The 19,206-nt window shown below is 45.9% G+C and overlaps 1 protein-coding gene across 1 annotated transcript; it reads left to right on the top strand.

Moving 5' to 3' along the window:
• Window positions 1-414: 414 nt before the first annotated feature.
• LOC144504613 (cystatin-F-like) lies at window positions 415-19,206 on the top strand. Its single transcript, XM_078230231.1, has 4 exons — window positions 415-589; window positions 9,417-9,586; window positions 10,376-10,492; window positions 16,821-19,206. Exons 1-4 carry the CDS (start codon window positions 526-528, stop codon window positions 16,896-16,898), a joined length of 429 nt encoding a protein of 142 aa, XP_078086357.1. The 5' UTR covers window positions 415-525; the 3' UTR covers window positions 16,899-19,206.

The raw sequence follows: 19,206 nt of genomic DNA, 5'->3' as shown, positions 1-19,206 counted from the left end.
AAGACATTGCACAGGTTATATATATATATATCAGAATCAACTAATTACAGGTCATGCATCAGGATGAAAGGAAGGATGAAAAGATGTGTAGCACCAGGGATGACCTCATGTGACCTCCCCGCCCCTGCCCCAAATCTGAACCTTTTAACCTAATATCAGTAATGTTTATAGGGATAAATTGCAGATATTGTAGGAGCTCCATTCCCCTCACGTGACCCACCCCAAGATGGAGACCTCCTGATCCAATCTTAGGGTCCTCCCACAGGACCAAATTTTAACTTTGTGCTTTGGGTGAGTTAACGTCTGGCCCAGTGGCAGGAACTCACCAATCAGGAAGCCAGAATTTCAGGAACTCAGCAACCAGGAAGCAAGAATTTCAAAGTAGTGCTCTCATTGGATAAAGCATACGCTTGTATCAGGAAACATCAGATGAGGACAAAGTTGTGGCTAACACCTCCCGATTAGGAATGAAAAGGTCAGAAAGGCAGAGGCAGGAGGGTGTATAGAGACAAGACTGGCTACAACATGGGCACAGTGTTGGGAGTGCTGCTGTCTGTACTGTTTGCTTTTGGTTTGATCTATTCAGATGGCAAGTAACTGATATTTCTAGTTTTATCGATAAATGCTGCTGACTTTGAATGTTTTGCGTTCTACTTTGTGCAACAGTTTGGGGCGAGGTGGAAAGCAGCCACAGCAGCAAAGCCGAGAGGTGTCAGAGCGCTGGCTAAATGCGTTGTTCTAACTGAATCAGAGAGGATGTGGCTTCTGCTGCAACTCAGTAAGGCTCACGTTGTGAAGCTCGTAACGAAAGGTTTTGTCAACGATACCGGCTCTCAGCTCCAGCAGCCCTAGTCTGAAGCATTTGACAGCGTTCAAAGATCCACTTTTTAAAATGTTGCCCCCATTCCATTATTCTGCTCTTCCTTAACCCCTCACCCAACCCGCAGTGTGTCTACGCCTGCATGTCAGAATGTGGCACTGCTCTACACTTCGCATTCTAACCAGTATATGGGTCCTCTCCTTGGGCATAAGAAGTGTTATTTAAAAATACTAACCTTTGAAACTTGGACAGTTCAAAACAACCAAGGAACGACTGAAAGCAAATCCTTGAATAAAGGTGGAGAACCAACATTCATTGCTTCAGGATGAAGGAAACAATTGAATTGGATGGCATGATTTTCTATGCATGTCTGCCCTGTGCAAAGTGAAACGCAAAAGCCTCATGGATATAAATAAACATTTATATCCATGACTGTCGAAAATCGCTTCACAGTCAAAAGATTATTTTCATTCAAATGTGAAAGGAGTTCAAATTGGGTGAATGTGAAGAATGTTTTTCCATTCGTGGGGGAATCCAGAATAAGGGGGTGTGACGGCCACAAACCAAGTAAAGAATCTAAGAGGAATCTCCTTACATGATGAACGGAGAGAATATGGATTTGATTTTGATTTGATTTGATTTATTATTCACATGTATTAATATACAGTGAAAAGTATTGTTTCTTGTGCACTATACAGACAAAGCATACCGTTCATAGAGAAGGAAAGGAAAGAGTGCAGGATGTAGTGTTACAGTCATAGCTAGGGTACAGAGAAAGATCAACTTAAATCAGAGGTAGGCCCATTCAAAAGTCTGATGGCAGCAGGGAAGAAGCTGTTCTTGAGTTGGTTGGTACGTGACCCTTGCTGCTACATGGAAACTGAGACCATTTATGCCTTTAGAAGGGGCCAGAATTCTCTGACCTCGCCCGTGGCTAGGATTTTCCGGTCCCGCTGCATAGAATCCTACAGTGCAGAGGGAGGCCATTCGGCTCATCGAGTCTGCACCGATCACAATCCCACCCAAATCCTATCCCCCATAACCCCATGCATTTACCCTAGCTAGTCCTCCTGACACTAAGGGACAATCACCTTGGCCAATCCACCTAACCCGCATATCTTTGGACTGTGGGAGGAAACCGGAGCACCCGGAGGAAACCCACGCAGACACGGAAAGAACGTGCAAACTCCACACAGACAGTGACCCAAGCCGAGAATTAAACCCAGGTCCCTGGCGGTGTGAGGCCACTGTGCCACCCTAGTGAATGGAGATTTGACTGAGTGCCACATTCTCCATCCTCACTGGTAGCAGTGGCGGGGCGAACAACACCGGAGAATCCCAGCCAAATAGGATGATGCAGAGGCAGGGTAGGTATAGTGGGAGGAGGCTGATGTGGAGTATTAAACACTGACTCGTCTGTTTTTTTCTCTGCTGTTAATTCTCCCGTTAACAATACATTTACAAGCTTAATTGTATGCTGCATAGTCTTGCCTTAAACATACTCAGTAACCTTCTACCACATGGAGCGGCACGGTGGTAGAGTGGTTAGCATAGCTGCCTCACAGTGCCAGGGACCCAGGTTCAATTCTAGCCTTGGGTGACTGTCTGTGTGCAATTTGCATGTTCTCCCTGTGTCTGTGTGGGTTTCCTCCCACTATTGAAATATGTGCAGGTTACGTGGATTGGCCATACTAAATATCCCCTTAGTGTCCCAAGTTATGTAGGTTAGGTTAAATGCATGGGGTAAAGGGAATAGAGTGGGGGAGACAGGGTAAGATGCTCTGTCAGAGAGTCAGACGTGATGGGTCAAATGGCCTCCTTCTGCACTGTAGGGATTCCATGATTCTATATGCATTGGTTCCCTCTCTTCTATTATCGCCTCAATCATTTTAATTCTGTGACAAAATTGTCCCTTCTTTAATTGTTTAATTGCAATAGTTGACTGGTAATGCATCGTGTAGCTGAGTGGTTGATTTTTAATGAGAAACATTCTGTAATCAAATTCATTTTTTAAAAATCCAACAATAAAAGTGGGATATTACCCTTTTTCCAAGTGGTATTTAACCATCTGCTCCAGGAGTTGACAGTTTACATATTAATCTATTAACAGTCCACGGAGATTTGATTAGTTTTTTTTCAACATATCATTCCAATCTTGTATCTAAACTTGCAGCTGTATGATCTATGGCAGTAAGTATAATCTGGTAACCCTCCACAACCACTAGCTGTGGATAATTCTATTGAGTGCCACACACTATTCAGAAATTGTTCTGTCTGCCATACACAGTTTGCAAAATTATTTTTATTAATTCAATTTGTTCAACCAAGACTTTGTTTATTTTTCCCCTCCACTCCACTCTATGCATATTCTCGCTATTCAGCCAAGCTCATGTCCACTTGTTACGTAGCATTTACAATGTAAAAGCAAATAATTCAACCAAACTGGTCAATGCAGACAAAGCTCCTGTAGGTCACGGAGCACAGTGGTGATGAGTGAATGAGATTTGGTACCAGTTATGGAAGCTCTCCTGCCAGACATAGGATTGCCAACCCTCCAGGATTGTCCTGATCTCTTCAGGAACTGAAGATTGTTCCACAGGAGCAGGCTGAGGGTAAGGCAGTGTGTTTGTGCATGTGCTTTATTTATTTATTTTTCTGTTAAACTTGTGTAAAAAAATCAGAGGTTTTTTTTAAATCCTAAACAGGAAGTAGGCCCAGGAGAAGCCTGGGAAGGTTTTCGGAGGGTTTAAAAGCAGGCCACACTTTTGAGCGGGCAGCGTCGGGAGCGGGCAGGGGAGTGAGTGGGAAGCAGAGTGAAAGCTGTCAGGACTTTGGCTCACAGGGCTTAGGGCGAGCAGGGGTGAGTTTCTTCTTTTTTTATTTCTAATTTACTTTTCTCTGTGTACCTTGGTAGAAAGGGTGAAATATGAGTGTGAAGCCAGTGTGTTGTTCCCAGTGTAGGATGTGGGAGGTCCTGGAGGCATCTGGCCTCCCGGACATCCACATCTGTGAGGGGTGTGTCGAGCTGCGGTTCCTGAGGGGCCGTGTTAGGGAGCTGGAACTGCAGCTCGAGGATCTGTTAAGGGAGAATGAGGAGGTGATAGACAAGAGCTATCATCAGGTGGTCACACCAGGGCCACGGGAGGAGGCCAAGTGGGTGACGGCCAGGATGGGTAAAGCTCGGGTGATTGAGAGCACGCCGGTGGGTGTGCCCCTACACAACAAGTACTCCTGCCTGAGTACTGTTGGGGGGGACAGCCCATCTGGGGGAAGCAGCAGTGGCCGTGTCTCCGGGGTGGAGTCCGGCCCTGTAACTCAGAGGGCTAAGGATAAGAGGAGGAAAGCAGTGTTAATCGGGGACTCGACAGTCAGGGGGACGGACAGGCGATTTTGCGGAGGCAGGCGGGAGTCTCGCATGGTGATCTGCCTCCCTGGAGCTCGGATCCAGGATGTCGCTGGGCGAGTCCCAGAAATCCTGAGGTGGGAGGGAGAGGAGCCGGAGGTAGCGGTACATATTGGTACCGCTGATGTGGGTAGGAAGGGGTCATGAAAAGAGAGTATAGGGAATTAGGGAGACAGCTGAGAAGGAGGAAAGCAAAGGTAGTAATCTCAGGATTGCTGCCTGTGCCATGGGAAGGTGAGGACAGGAATGGAGTGAGGTGGAGGATGAATGTGTGGCTGAGGGACTGGTGCAGGGGGCAGGGATTCAGGTTCCTGGATCATTGGGACCTCTTTAGGGGCAGGTGTGACCTGTACACAAAAAACGGATGGCACTTGAATCCCAGGGGGACCAATATCCTGGCAAGAAAGTTGGCTAAGGCTACTGGGGAGAGTTTAAACTAGATAGGTTGGGGGGAGGGGATCAAAATGAGGTGACTGAGAGTGAGGAAGGTAGCTCGCAAACAGAGAAGGGTTATAGGCAGTGCAAGAGGGCAGATGGACAGCGAATAGAGAAGGGGAGAGGTCAGACCAAAGGATTGAGATGTGTCTACTTTAATGCCAGGAGTATAGTGAATAAAGGGGATGAGCTCAGAGCGTGGATCGATGCCTGGAAGTATGATGTGGTGGCCATTACGGAGACTTGGATGTCTCAGGGACAGGACTGGATACTCCAGGTGCCGGGATTCAGATGTTTCAGGAAGGACAGGCAGGGAGGCAAGAGAGGGGGTGGAGTGGCACTGCTGATCAGCGATAGTGTCACAGCTGTAGAGAAGGTGTATGCTGTGGAGGGATTGTCCACCGAGTCTCTGTGGGTGGAAGTTCAGAGTGGGAAGGGGCCGGTCACTTTGCTGGGAGTTTTCTATAGGCCGCCCAATAGTAACAGGGAGGTAGAGGAGCAGATAGGGAAACAGATCCTGGAGAGATGCAGTAATAGCAGAGTTGTTGTGATGGGAGACTTTAATTTCCCAAACATAGATTGGAATATCCCTAGGGTAAGAGGATTGGATGGGGAGGAGTTTGTTAGGTGTGTTCAGGAGAGTTTCCTGACACAACATGTGGACAAGCCGACAAGAGGAGAGGCTGTACTTGATCTGATACTGACCAATGAACCTGGACAGGTATCAGATCTCTCAGTGGGAGAACATCTTGGGGATAGCGATCATAACTCTATCTCCTTTAGGCTTGCATTGGAAAAAGAGAGGATCAGGCAAGCTAGGAAAGTGTTTATATGGAGTAAGGGGAAATATGAAGACATTAGACAGCAAATTAGAGGAGTAAATTGGAAGGAGGTATTCTCGGGGAAATGTACTGAAGAGAGGTGGCAGTTTTTCAAGGAATGTCTGTCTAGAGTTCTACAGGACAACATTCCAAGCAGACAGGGAGGTGTTGGTCGGTTAAAGGAACCGTGGTGCACGAAAGCTGTGCGGGACCTAGTCGAGAAGAAAAGGAAAGCGTACAAAAGGCTCAGAGAGCTTGGCGAAGATAGGGATTTAGAAGAGTATACGGCTTGTAGGAAGGGACTAAAGAAGGAAATTAGGAGAGCCAGAAGGGGTCACGAGAAGGCCCTGGCAGGTAGGATTAAGGAAAACCCTAAGGCGTTCTATAAATATGTGAAGAGTAAAAGGATGAGACGTGACGGAATAGGGCCTATAAAAGGTGAAGGCGGGAAAGTCTGTACGGAACCAGTAGAAATGGCAGAGGTGCTCAATGAGTATTTTGCCTCGGTTTTCACAGAGGAGAAGGACCTGGGTGGATGTACTGCGGGCGTGCGGTGGACTGAAAGGATTGAGTATGTGGACTTTAAGAAAGAGGTTGTGCTGGAATCTTTGAATGGCATCAAGATAGATAAGTCGCCGGGTCCAGATGGGATGTACCCCAGGTTACTGTGGGAGGCGAGGGAAGAGATTGCAGAGCCTCTGGCGATGATCTTTGCGTCGTCGATGGAGACGGGAGAGGTGCCGAAGAATTGGAGGATTGCGGATGTGGTTCCTATTTTCAAGAAGGGGAATAGGGATAGCCCAGGTAATTACCGACCGGTGAGTCTAACCTCAGTGGTTGGTAAACTGATGGAGAAGATCCTGAGGGACAGGATATATGAGCATTTAGAGAGGTTTAGTGTGCTCAAGAATACTCAGCATGGCTTTGTCAAGGGCAGATCGTGCCTTATGAGCCTGGTGGAGTTCTTCGAAAATGTGACTAAACACATTGACGAAGGGAAGGCGGTAGATGTGGTTTATATGGATTTTAGCAAGGCGTTCGATAAGGTCCCCCATGCAAGGCTTCTCGAAAAAGTGAGAGGGCATGGGATCCAAGGGGCTGCTGCCCGGTGGATCCAGAACTGGCTTGCCCAAAGGAGGCAGAGAGTGGGTGCTGGCCTTTATCAATCGAGGGATTGAGTTTAGGAGTCTGGGGTTAATGATGCAGCTATATAAGACCCTCGTCAGATGGGTCTTTTTCTAAATGGAGGTCGGTCACCAGTGGTGTGCCCCAGGGATCTGTTCTGGGACCCTTGCTGTTTGTCATTTTCATAAATGACCTGGATGAGGAAGCGGAGGGATGGGTTGGTAAGTTTGCCGATGACACAAAGGTTGGCGGGGTTGTGGATAGTCTGGAGGGATGTCAGAAGTTACAGAGGGACATAGATAGGATGCAAGACTGGACGGACAAGTGGCAGATGGACTTCAACCCAGATAAATGCGTCGTGGTCCATTTTGGTAGGTCAAATGGGATAAAGGAGTACAATATAAAGGGAAAGACTCTTAGTACTGTAGAGGATCAGAAGGGCCTTGGGGTCCGGGTCCATAGGACTCTGAAATCGGCCCCGCAGGTGGAGGAGGTGGTTAAGAAGGCGTATGGTGTGCTGGCCTTTATCAATCGAGGGATTGAGTTTAGGAGTCTGGGGTTAATGATGCAGCTATATAAGACCCTCGTCAGACCCCACTTGGAGTACTGTGCTCAGTTCTGGTCGCCTCACTATAGGAAGGATGTGGAAAAGATTGAAAGGGTGCAGAGGAGATTTACAAGGATGTTGCCTGGATTGAGTGGCATGCCTTATGAGGATAGGCTGAGGGAGCTCGGTCTTTCCTCCTTGGAGAGACGAAGGATGAGAGGAGACCTAATAGAGGTGTATAAGATGTTGAGAGGCATAGATTGGGTGGACTCTCAGAGGCTTTTTCCCAGGGTGGAAATGTCTGCTACGAGAGGACACAGGTTTAGGGTGCTGGGGGGTAGGTACAGGGGAGATGTTAGGGGTAAGTTTTTCACACAGAGGGTGGTGGGTGAGTGGAATGGGCTGCCGTCAGTGGTGGTGGAGGCGAACTCAATAGGGTCTTTTAAGAGACTCCTGCATGAGTACATGGAGCGTAATAGGATGGAGGGTTACAGGTAGGTCTAGAAGGTAGGGATGTGTTCGGCACAACTTGTGGGCCGAAGGGCCTGTTTGTGCTGTAGTTTTTCTATGTTTCTATTCATCTCCAGTTCACTGCTGCGAGTAACCTGAGGAGAAAAATCATGATGTGGAGATGCCGGCGTTGGACTGGGGTAAACACAGTAAGAAGTTTAACAACACCAGGTTAAAGTCCAACCTGGACTTTAACCTGGTGTTGTTAAACTTCTTACTGAGAAAAATCATATCAACATTACAGTACATTGCTTTCTTTGAACATTTCCATAGAATCCCTACAGTGCAGAAGGAGGCCATTCAGCCCATCAAGCCTGCACTGACAACAATCCCACCCAGGCCCTAACCCCACATGTTTACCCTGCTAGCCCCCCTGACACTAAGGGGCAATTTAGCATGGCCAATCAACCTAACATGCAATACTTGGGACTGCGGGAGGAAACCCACACAGACAATATGCAAACTCCACACAGACGGTCACCCGAAACCAGGATTGAACCCAGGTCCCTGGTGCTATGAGGCAGCAGCACCAACCACTGTGCCACCGTGCCGTACTTTACCTGTCATAAAAGTATTTGGAGACTGGGTTGGGGGTGAGGTGGTTTTGATGAACCTTCGAGGTTAACTCAATTGGACGACAAGGGTCTGTTTTGTTCCCTTTCCAATCGAACGTGGGAGAGCTGTGCTTCTGAAGACTAGACCAACTGTGGGAGTGTAGGGAGCGGGGGAACTCTTGAGACCGAAACCTCCAGCAGTTCACCTGAGCAGAATTGCCGAGCCGTGTCGGTAAATATTAGTCCCCTTTACAACTCAGACTGATCTTGCCAAAGTTCAGATGTGGTTGTTTTAAAACTTCTGGTTGGCGTGCGTCTACAGGAATGTATTTTTCTTCCCTTTTTAAAGGTGTACAGCTCACTGGAATACCTGTTGCAGCAGGGCCATTCACCTGGATGAACGCTGTTGGAAGCCTGCCATCTGGAGCACTGCTAGTGTTTGCACCCTCTGCTGCACAGGAGTGGAACTTCAGCTCCTTAAATCCTCATAGGTTTGAGTCCACCACACACCCCGCTGGGTTACTGTTACGTGTCAGGGTGTCTGGCATACAGCCTTGAGAAACGAGAGTGCATATTGTGAGGAGGGTTTGGCCATCGGCACTTATGATTTGTGGCCTCCTTACCTCATCTCTTTTGCCAACCATTAAAATCTGAGTTCTCTGGTCAGAGACCATCCTGCCAGTGGGAACAGTTTCTCATTATCAACTCTTATCAAAACCTCTCATAATTTTGATTATCTTTTTCTTAATCTCCCTGCTTTGACTTTAAAAGAATAATCCCAGATGCTCTACATTCTCTGCGTAACTGAAGTCCTACATCCCTGGTACCAGTATGGTATATCTCCTCTCCATTCTCTCAAAGGCCTGCTTTAAAAATATTAGAATAAAATAGAAACATAGAATCCCTGCAGTGCAGAAGTAGGCCATTCGACCCATTGAGCCTGCACCGACACCATCCCATCCAAGCCCTATCCCTGTAACCCCTTCCCTACTAATCCCCCTGACGCCAAGGGTCAATTTAACAAACCAATCAACCTAACCTGCGCAGCTTCAGAGTGGTCAGAGGAATGGCAAAAGAACCAGTGATTTTGTGAAGTATCCAACTTCATTGACCTGATGCAGTGACAATCCAGCACAAGTCATTTTGTTGCATTGCCCCTTCCCCACTTCCTTCATGGCTATTGTTTCTTGTAACGTTCCAGGTGTTGGTGAAACAGGAAAGACTCCCGTTGGTCCAGGAGCTCCCAGAGATATTAACACGACTGACTCTGGCGTTCAAAATGCCACCCTCATTGCAATCTACAACTACAACAATCAATCGAATGACATCTTCCTGTTTAAAGTTCATACAATACTTAAAGCCCAGGTACAGGTAAGAAGGACCATGCTTGAGTGCCAGAAGGGAGAGCAACCTTCGATTCCTCCATCCTTAAACTGACCAACAGTCCACGTTCCAGAATGCACAGATTCACAACTACTCTACATTGCCACAATCACAGAATTGTTGCTTTGCAGAAGGAGGCCATTTGGCCCATCATATCTGTACTCGCTCTCCAAATGACTCAATCATGACTTTGTGCCATTGCCCTGCTTTTTCCCCCAGACCCCTGCATATCATTTCTATTTAAGCAATCATCAATGCCCTCTTGAATGCCTTGATTGAATCTGAAGGCAGTGGTGTAGTGGGATTGTCACTGGGCTAGTAATCTGGAGACTCAGAGTACTGCCCTAGGCACCTGGGTTTGAATCCCACCACGAAATCTGAATTAAATTTAAAACAATCTGGAATTAAAAGTCCAATGATAAATCTAATATGACCTTGGACATAAATTGTCTGGTGATGTGCAAAAAAATCTCTCATGATGACCATAAAACCATTTTTGATTGTTGTAAAAACCCATCTCGTTCACTAATGTCCTTTAGGGAAGGAAATCTGCCGTCTTTACCTGACCTGGCCTATGTATGACTCCAGATCCACAGCAACGTGGATAACTCTTAATGTGGTGGCACAGTGGTTAGCACAGTCCATACAGTTTGAGTGGCTGTATTCCAAGGAGATATAAAAATGGGATTAGAATGGGTGCTTGATGGTGGGCCAAAGGGCCTCTTTTTGTGTGTGAAACTTTATGACTCTTAAAACTTGATCTATTTTCTTTTAAAGGTTATTGCTGGACTGGAATATTTTCTGTATGTTGATATTGGAAGAACAGTGTGTCGTAAAGGAAAACCATATAACTTCAAGGCCTGCTCATTTCAAACACACCCGCCATTCAATAAGGTAAAATAATTCCCTCCTTGTTAGTTGAACCTCAATAAAGACAGAAAGTGCTGGAAAAACTCAACAGGTCTGGCAGCTTCTGTGGAGAGAGAAAAATAAGAGTTAACATTTCGAGTCCAATATGACAGGGCAGCACAGTGGCATAGTGGTTAGCACTGCTACCTCACAGTGCCAGGGACCTGGGTTCAATTCCTGGCTTGGGTCACTGTCTATGTGGAGTTTGCACATTCTCCTCATGTCTGTGTGGGTTTCCTCCAGGTGCTCCGGTTTCCTCCACAGTCCAAAGATGTGCAGGTTAGGTTGATTGACCATGCTAAATTGTCCCTTAGTGTCAGGGGGACTAGCAGGGTAAATACATGGGGTTACAGGGGTAGGGGCTGGGTGGGATTGCGGTCGGTGCAGACTTGATGGGCCAAAAGGCCTCCTTCTGCACTGTAGGGATACTATGTCTTAGATCAGACTCAAAATGTTACCTCTCTTACTCTCTCCCAAATCTGCTGAGTTTTTCCAGCACCTCATGTTTTTATTTCAAATCTCCAGCATCCAGCAGTGTTTTGATTTTAATTTTGAGTTTGGAAAGCTACCTGTGAATATGCAAAAGGGAATAAACTAAGTTTCCAATCTTTAACGATAATCCTTCTCCTGAATAAATCTACGCATGTAAAAAAAACACAAACCTTTGAGGATCAGAGAAAGGCCCAATAATAAGCTACAACAGCATGTCTTTTATATTCCCAGTAAATCTGGCCCTTGTCAAGTGAGGGATCACTACACTGAAAAGTGAAGTATCTTTCCACATTTTAAGCTACCCAATGTTGGAATGGCATGGGCGGTATGGTGGAACAGTGGTTAGCACTGCTGCCTCACAGCGCCAGGGACCAGGGTTCAATTCTGGCCTCGATTGACTATCTGAGTGGAGTTTGCACGTTCTCCCTGTGTCTGCGTGGGTTTCCACCAAGTGCTCCAGTTCTCTCCCACACTCCAAAGATGTGTGGGATAGGTGGATTCGCTATGCTAAATTACCACTGAGTGTCAGGTGGACTAGTAGGGTAAAGACATGGGATGGTAGTTGGTGCAGGCTCAATGAGTCGAATGGCCTCCTTCTGCACTGTTGTGATGTTATGATTTAACTCTCCAAATCAGACATGATACACATGGAGTGAATCGAATTGGCTGAAGACTGGCATCTGCTAAGCAGGGGATCTCTGGAGGAGGCCGAGATAGTTCATCCACTTGGCATTTCTGGCTGAAGATTATAGCAAATGCCTCAGCCTTATCATTTGCATTGATGTGCTGGGTTCCTCCATCATTGAGGATGGCGATATTTGTGGAGCCTCCTCCTCCAGTGAATTGTTTAATTGTCCACCACCATTCACGGCTGGATGAGCAGGACTGCAGAGCTTAGATCTGATCTGTTGGTTGTGAGATCCCTTAGCTCTGTCTATTGCTTTCTGATTATGTTGCTTGGTCCGCAAGTAGTCCCGTGTTGTAGCTTCACCAAGTTGACACCTCATTTTTATGTATGCCTGGTTTTGCTCTTGGCATGCCCTCCTGCACTCTTCATTGAACCAGGGTTGATCCCCTGGCTTGGTGGTAATGGCAGAGTGGGGGAAATGTGGGGTCATAGTGTCAGGGGTCTAGCAGGGTAAGTACGTGGGGTTAAGGGGATAGGGCCTGGGTGGGATTGTGGTCGGTGCAGACTCGATGGGCTGAATGGCCACCTTCTGCAGTGTAGGGATTCTATGAGGTTACGGATTGGAGTTGAGTAAAATTCTGCTGCTGTTGATGGCCCACAGCACCTCATGGATGCTTAATCTATCCCATTTAGCACGGTGGTAATGCCATAATTAGCAATTGTAGACAGACCAGAAGAATACATCGTCCTGCTGATAGGAAACACCTTGGTTAGATGATTCCACCATTCAGGGGAAGCATAATGTTAATCTTTTAGAACTACAGAAGCTGACAGGACAGACAGCAAATACACAGACAGAACCATTATAGGGAAAAATAGTATAACTGCCAACTCTCGTGGATGTGGAGATGCCAGCGTTGGGCTGGGGTGAACACGGTAAGAAGTCTCACAACACCAGGTTCAAGTCCAACAGGTTTATTTGGTAGCAAATACCATAAGCTTTCGGAGCGCTGCCCCTTCGTCAGATGGAGTGGAAATGTGCTCTCAAACAGTGCAAACAGACACAAAATCAAGTTACAGAATACTGATTAGAATGCAAATCCCTACAGCCAGCCAGGTCTTAAAGGTACAGACAATGTGGGTGGAGGGAACATTAAACACAGGTTAAAGAGATGTGTATTGTCTCCAGACAGAACAGCTAGTGAAATTCTGCAAGCCCAGGAGGCAAGCTGTGGGGGTTACTGATAATGTGACATAAATCCAACATCCCGGTTTAGGCCGTCCTCATGTGTGCGGAACTTGGCTATCAGTTTCTGCTCAGCGACTCTGCGCTGTCGTGTGTCGTGAAGGCCGCCTTGGAGAATGCTTACCTGAAGATCCAAGGCTGAATGCCCGTGACTGCTGAAGTGCTCCCCCACAGGAAGAGAACAGTCTTGCCTGCTGATTGTCGAGCGGTGTTCATTCGTCCATTGTCATAGCATCTGCATGGTTTCCCCAATGTACCATGCCTCGGGACATCCTTTCCTGCAGCGCATCAGGTAGACAATGTTGGCCGAGTTGCAAGAGTAGGTACCGTGTACCTGGTAGATGGTGTTCTCACGTGAGATGATGGCATCCGTGTCAATGATCCGGCACGTCTTGCAGAGGTGCCCACTCTCTCGTGGAAGCAGGGAAGCAGATTCCACCAAACAGCCTGTCTTAGATTATATTGTCCTGCTTGTGTATATGTGTCTTCTTTATTGTGATAAATAGTTTTTAGTAAGTATTATACCACGACTGGGCTGGTTAGTGTTCTCACTAGATCTTGCAACATGACTTCTCACACCATTCCTGTAAACAAAATTATACGCCACCATGAACCAGTGTTCCAGGTTGGGACACCCTCACAAATAACATCAGCTGGCTTTGTGACAGTACCTGCCAGTGGGACAGGACATGCCCAGGGATGGTGATAGTAGTGTCTGGGACATTATCTGTAAGGTATGGTTCTGTGAGTATGAGTATGTCAAGCTGTTGCTTGACTAGTCTGTGAGGCAGCTCTCCCAATTTTGGCAAAGCCCCCAGATGGCAGTAAGGAGGACTTTGCAGGGTCGACAAGGCTGAATTTGCTGTTGACGTTTCCAGAGCCTAGGTCGATGCCGGGGGTCAGTCTGGTTTTATCCCTTTTTTGGAAGCTTTGTCGCAGTTTAATATAACTGGTTTGAAAGAACCGAGTGGCTTGCTAGGCCATTTTAGTTGGATTTAAGAGCCAACCACATTGCTTATGGCTAGACCAGGTAAGGACGGCAGATTTCCTTTCCTAAAGGACATTAGTGAACCAAATGGGTTTTTACGACAATCAACAATGGTTTAATGGACATCATTCGATGTGATGCCATGGTGGAATTTGAACCCAAGACCCCAGAGCACTACCACTGTTTACTGGATTACTAGCCCAGTGACAATACCACTCGGCCACCGGCTCCCCATAAAAATGTCACCAGCAGTATTTCACTGAATTTCTGAGAGAGCTAATAAACTATCAATGAAGACTTCAAATTACTTTGATGAGACAGAGGGTGACAATTTACCATCATTATCCTCACTGAAGGGGGTTTGTAACCCACAGGAGTGCACAATTTGAGGGGAGGGTGGCCTAGTGGTATTATCGCTCAACTATTATTCCAGAAACTCAGCTAATGTTCTGGGGACCCAGGTTCAAATCCCACCACGGTAGATGGTGGAATTTGATTTTTTTTTAAAATCTGGAATTAAGGATCTATTGATGGCCACAAGACCATTGTCGATTGTTGAAAAAACCCATCTGGTTCACTAACGTCCTTTAAGGAAGGAAATCCGGCCTACATTTGACTCCAGATCCACAGCAATGTAGTTGACTCTCAACCGCCCTCCATGGGCAATAAATGCTGGCCAGCCAGCAACGTCCATGTCCCCTGAATGAATAAAAAAAAATTGTTCTGTTGGAAGTTCTGGAAGTTTTATTCAGCAGTGTTGTTTAATGGAACATGTCTGTGAGCTAACCAAGTTTAGTAGACCTCAGCTCATTCTTCCATCTCTTTGGCAAGTTCAGGTTTCTTATCGGCTAAGAAAGAGTGCACCTCTTCCCTGAAGGGAAAAACATAGACAAACATTCTGTCTTGAGTAAGCAATTTGTCCAGGTTTTTTTTCATTCATTCATGGGGACATTGTTGAGCATCACTGAATTTATGAAATCATCCAACGACTTGTAAATGTCATTTTGTTTCACAAAGAGCTCAATGAAGCCAAAAATCTTGTTTGATTTATTTAGTCCACAAATACTAAACATAGGTGAGTAAATAGGTTTTGGAAATGCGTCATGTGGATTTATCAAGTTGTACAAAGTCATTGTCACGCAGTTAATGCACTGCAAAACTACCCGTTCACAGGACCATTTGACATGGTTAATTTGTCCAGTTGCCTGGTCTGCCTTTTGCTCTCCGAGCATTTCCCTTACAATTTTGAGGGCACGTGGCATTATCAACTCACCAATCATATGCTACTTTTTCAATCAATTTTCTGTGCCAGTGAGTAGGATGAGACTACAAGCTTTATATTAGTGGTATTTGTGGATTTCATTTCCGTGTTAGCACCAACCACTTCCTTAGCCTTTTGCACAAATAAACAAGCATGTTTCATCCTCTACATTTCATGCTTAATTTACAGGGTTTCAAAAGTTTAGTGGACAGTACTTCACAGAAATTATACACTGCAACTGAGGTATATCGCCACCTCTGATACAAACAAAACCAACATTCAGATAGCTATCATTGAAATACAAAATGAAGGAAATACAATGATATTAAACTCCTTTACTTGTAGTTCCAGCTCCTCAGTGTTTTTCAGCCCTAATGGTTGAATTTGACTGATGAAGGCATTCTGCATCTTGCTTGTAATGACTTTGAAGATGACTCACTGTGGCTTGCAATTATAAAAGGGTTTATTACTAACAATAGATATTTACAAACGAGTCTGACAGAACTGAATACACGCATGCATCCCTGGCTCCAACTGCATATCCTCGCTGATGTGGAGATGCCGGCGTTGGACTGGGGTAAGCACAGTAAGAAGTCTCACAACTTGGTCTTTAACCTGGTGTTGTGAGACTTCTTACTATCCTCGCTGACCCAGGATGCCCTTGCACCTGATTGGCTTGGCTTCCCTTGCTGTCACTCCATAGGGTCCAGCCCGATCATGTGGCCCTCACAAATCACCCCCCCCCCCCCCCCAAAGGGGCCACACTACCCCATTTCACTCTGGGTTTTGTTGCTGTTGATGGCTGAATGAACATTTTTCCATGTCTGGTGTTCGCTGTTTAAAGTCACCCCTCCTGCACAGTGCAATATGGCAGCAGGAACTGTCACCACCATGGCAACTTTCACCGTGTTAATTGATTTAATTTATTAATCTCGCATATATTAGTATACAGTGAAAAGTCTTGTTTCTTGTGCACTATGCAGACAAAGCATACAGTTCAGAGAGTACACAGGGGAGAAGGAAAGGAGAGGGTACAGAATGTAGTGTTACAGTCATAACTAAGGTGTAGAGAAAGATCAACTTAATATATGGCAGGTCCATTCAAAAGTCTCATGGCAGCAGAGATCAGAGTGTTTAAAAGAGTTAGAGTTAAGTTTTAAAAGCATAGAACAAGTGGACAGAGATACAAAAGGGTCCAGAGGGGCAATTTTTTCACACAGAGGGTGGTGAGTGTCTGGAACAAACTGTCAGAGGCAGTAGTGGAGGCAGGTACAATTTTGTCCTTTACAAAGCATTTAGACAGTTACATGGGTAAGATGGGTATAGAGACACATGGGCCAAACTAAGGACTAGCTTAGTGGTTAAAAAAAAGGGCGGCATGGATAAGTCGGGTTGAAGGGCCTGTTTCCATGCTGTAAACCTCAATGACTCTATAGAATTAGAGGTACGCTGGGGGACAGCTCGTGAGAAGTCACCTTGCTCCAGTGCCATCTCGCATTTGCTACTGAGTACCTAGGAGTGAGACAAATTGGAAAGCTCCTCCATAAAGCTAAAACTGAAATGATAGGTCAAATTGTCATCTTCCATGTTGTACAATTCTACATACTGCAAAATTCCATAAAATAAATGCTTTGTAATTTCATTCCAACTTATTCTTGTACTCTCTCCCACTAACCTTGTACTTTTTTATTTAAAAAGAGATTGACTTGTCGTTTTAAAGTCTGGATTGCTTCTTGGAAACGGATTTGGAAAGTGATTGCTCTAAATTGCCTGTGAAGCCTACAAGATTGTTTCCACTCTCCCCTGTCGAGGGTGGCAGAGTCTCCTTCCTATTTCACACTTCCTGTTTGCTGTCTGGTGTTGAATCCAGTTTCCAACACAATCTGTGAAGAACTCCTCCTCATCTAGACTCTGGAGAATACGTCTGCTGGTATTGGAAGCAGTGCACTCAGTTTTTGCAATAGAGCTCCTTGCTTTAAAGATATGAATCACCTTATTTCAAATGCGTTAATCGCACTGTTAAATAAAAAAAATAATTGCACTTATTTCATCAGCTCAGAATATCCCAAAGGGTTTTACATGCAACGAAGTACGTTTTTTAAAATAGAGCCACTGTTGCAATATCAAAATTGTGGCAATCAATTTATGCAAGGTCTCCTAGACAGCAATATAAAATATAGCAATGTATAGAATCACAGAATCTCTACAGTGCAGAAGCAGACCAGGTAGCCCATTGAGCCTGCACTGACAACAATTTTGGGTGGCACGGTGGTTAGCACTGCTGCCTCACAGCTCCAGGGACCTGGGTTCGATTCCCGGCTTGGGTCACTGTCTGTGTGGAGTTTGCACATTTTCCCTGTGTCCGAGTGGGTTTCCTCCGGGTTCTCCGGTTTCCCAAGATGTGTGGGTTAGATTGATTGGCTATGCTAAAATTGCCCCTTAGTGTTCCAGGATGCGTAGAAGGATTAGCAGACTAAATATGTGGGGTTCCGGGGATAGGACCTGGGTGGGATTTAGCATGTCCAATCCACCTAACCTGCACATCTTTGGATTGTGGGAGGAAACCGGGGCATGCAGAGGAAACCCTCGCAGACACGGAGAACGTGCAAACTCCACACAGTGACCCGAAGCCAGAATTGAACCCAGGTCCCTGGTGCTGCGAGACAGCAGTGTTAACCACTGTGCCACCATGAAAATGATTAAATAATCTGCTTGCCTGTTTATGGATAAACAATCTTTTACATCAAGCTCAGAGGCGGCCTCGGTTTAATATCTCATTCCAAAAGTCAGCAGCTCCAACAGTGCAGCACTCAGTACTGCGTTGGGAGAATCAACCTGGATTATGTTCGCAAATTCCTGCAGTGGGAGTTGTTCCCACAACCATCCGTCTCTGCGAAAGAAGTGTCGCCCAGTAAGCCACAAGTAACGGTCAACAAAAGATATGCAAGTGGGGCTGTTTATATGATCCAGTGGTAACATCAATGTTGCACGCTTTGTGCCACCACCCAAGAGGAATTTCTACCCCAGAAAATGCTGGAGATCCACAATTCAGTCAAGATCTTTAAAGGGACAGGAACATACCTGGAGAATGGGTTGCCTTTCCCTTACTTGAAGCTTTGAAAACTCCGTTTATGTGAAAGTTACAAAGGTTCACAGGGTTGTCCATAATGTGTCAGTCATGGCTCAGTAATAGCACTCTCTTGCCTCTGGTTGTGGATTGAGGGCTGGTCAGAGGGACCACAGGTGAAAAATTAAACTGAGGTTTGTCTGTCCTTTTGGGTAGAATGTTTCATAGAATCCCTACAGAGCAGGAGGCGGCCATTCGGCCCATCGAGTCTGCACCAACCACAAATCCCACCCAGACCCTATCCCCATAACCCCGTGCATTTACTAATCCCATTTGCATTTACCAGCTAGTCCCCTGCCACTGTGGGGCAATTTAGAATGGCCAATGCACCCAACTTGCACATCTTTGGTCTGTGGGAGGAAACTGAGCACCTGGAAGAAACCATGCAGACATGGGGAGAATGTGCAAACTCCACACAGTCACCGGAGGTCAGAATTGAACCTGGGTCCCTGGCACTGAGGCAGCCGTGCTAACCACTGTGCCATCATCCCGCCCATGCCAGTGGATTATAAAGACCCAGTGGTAATATTTTGAAGAGGAGGAGCAGAACTCTTCCTGATGCCTTGCAAGAATTTTTCCCTCAATCAACACCCCACAAGAACAGATTATCCGTTCATCACGTTGCTGTTAGTGGAACCTTGCTGTGCGCAAATTGGGTTTCCTGCAATATAACAGTGACTACACTTCAGTGGCTGTAAAGCACTTTGGGACATACTGAGGTTGTGAAACACACTGTAAATTCAAGCTCTTACTTTATGATTAACGTTGGAATTAGCTTTTTTAGTTGAACGTTTCTCTCCTGAAGAACTGCTGGCTTAGGGCTTTCAAGAGATTTTCTCATTTTCTTCCAAGAACTGAGATGTTGTTTCTTCCGAACAAGTGCAAGAATATCCAACGAGTTCATTGTGTGCTTTACCACTATAATTGAATAACTTTAATTAAAGGCTGATTGACTGC

This window comes from Mustelus asterias, chromosome 15 (assembly GCF_964213995.1).
Source record: "Mustelus asterias chromosome 15, sMusAst1.hap1.1, whole genome shotgun sequence".
In the NCBI taxonomy this organism is placed as follows: domain Eukaryota; kingdom Metazoa; phylum Chordata; class Chondrichthyes; order Carcharhiniformes; family Triakidae; genus Mustelus; species Mustelus asterias.
Note: the sequence above shows the minus strand (reverse complement) of the source record. Positions and strands in the feature narration are given on the sequence as shown.

What these genes read in the sequence shown, in the direction of transcription:
- LOC144504613 (XM_078230231.1), top strand. Translation starts at nt 526, where the DNA reads ATGGGCACAGTGTTGGGAGTGCTGCTGTCTGTACTGTTTGCTTTTGGT. An exon ending in TGGTTTGATCTATTCAGATG is followed by an intron (nt 590 to 9,416) that starts GCAAGTAACTGA and finishes GTAACGTTCCAG; the next exon opens with GTGTTGGTGAAACAGGAAAG. An exon ending in TACTTAAAGCCCAGGTACAG is followed by an intron (nt 9,587 to 10,375) that starts GTAAGAAGGACC and finishes TTTCTTTTAAAG; the next exon opens with GTTATTGCTGGACTGGAATA.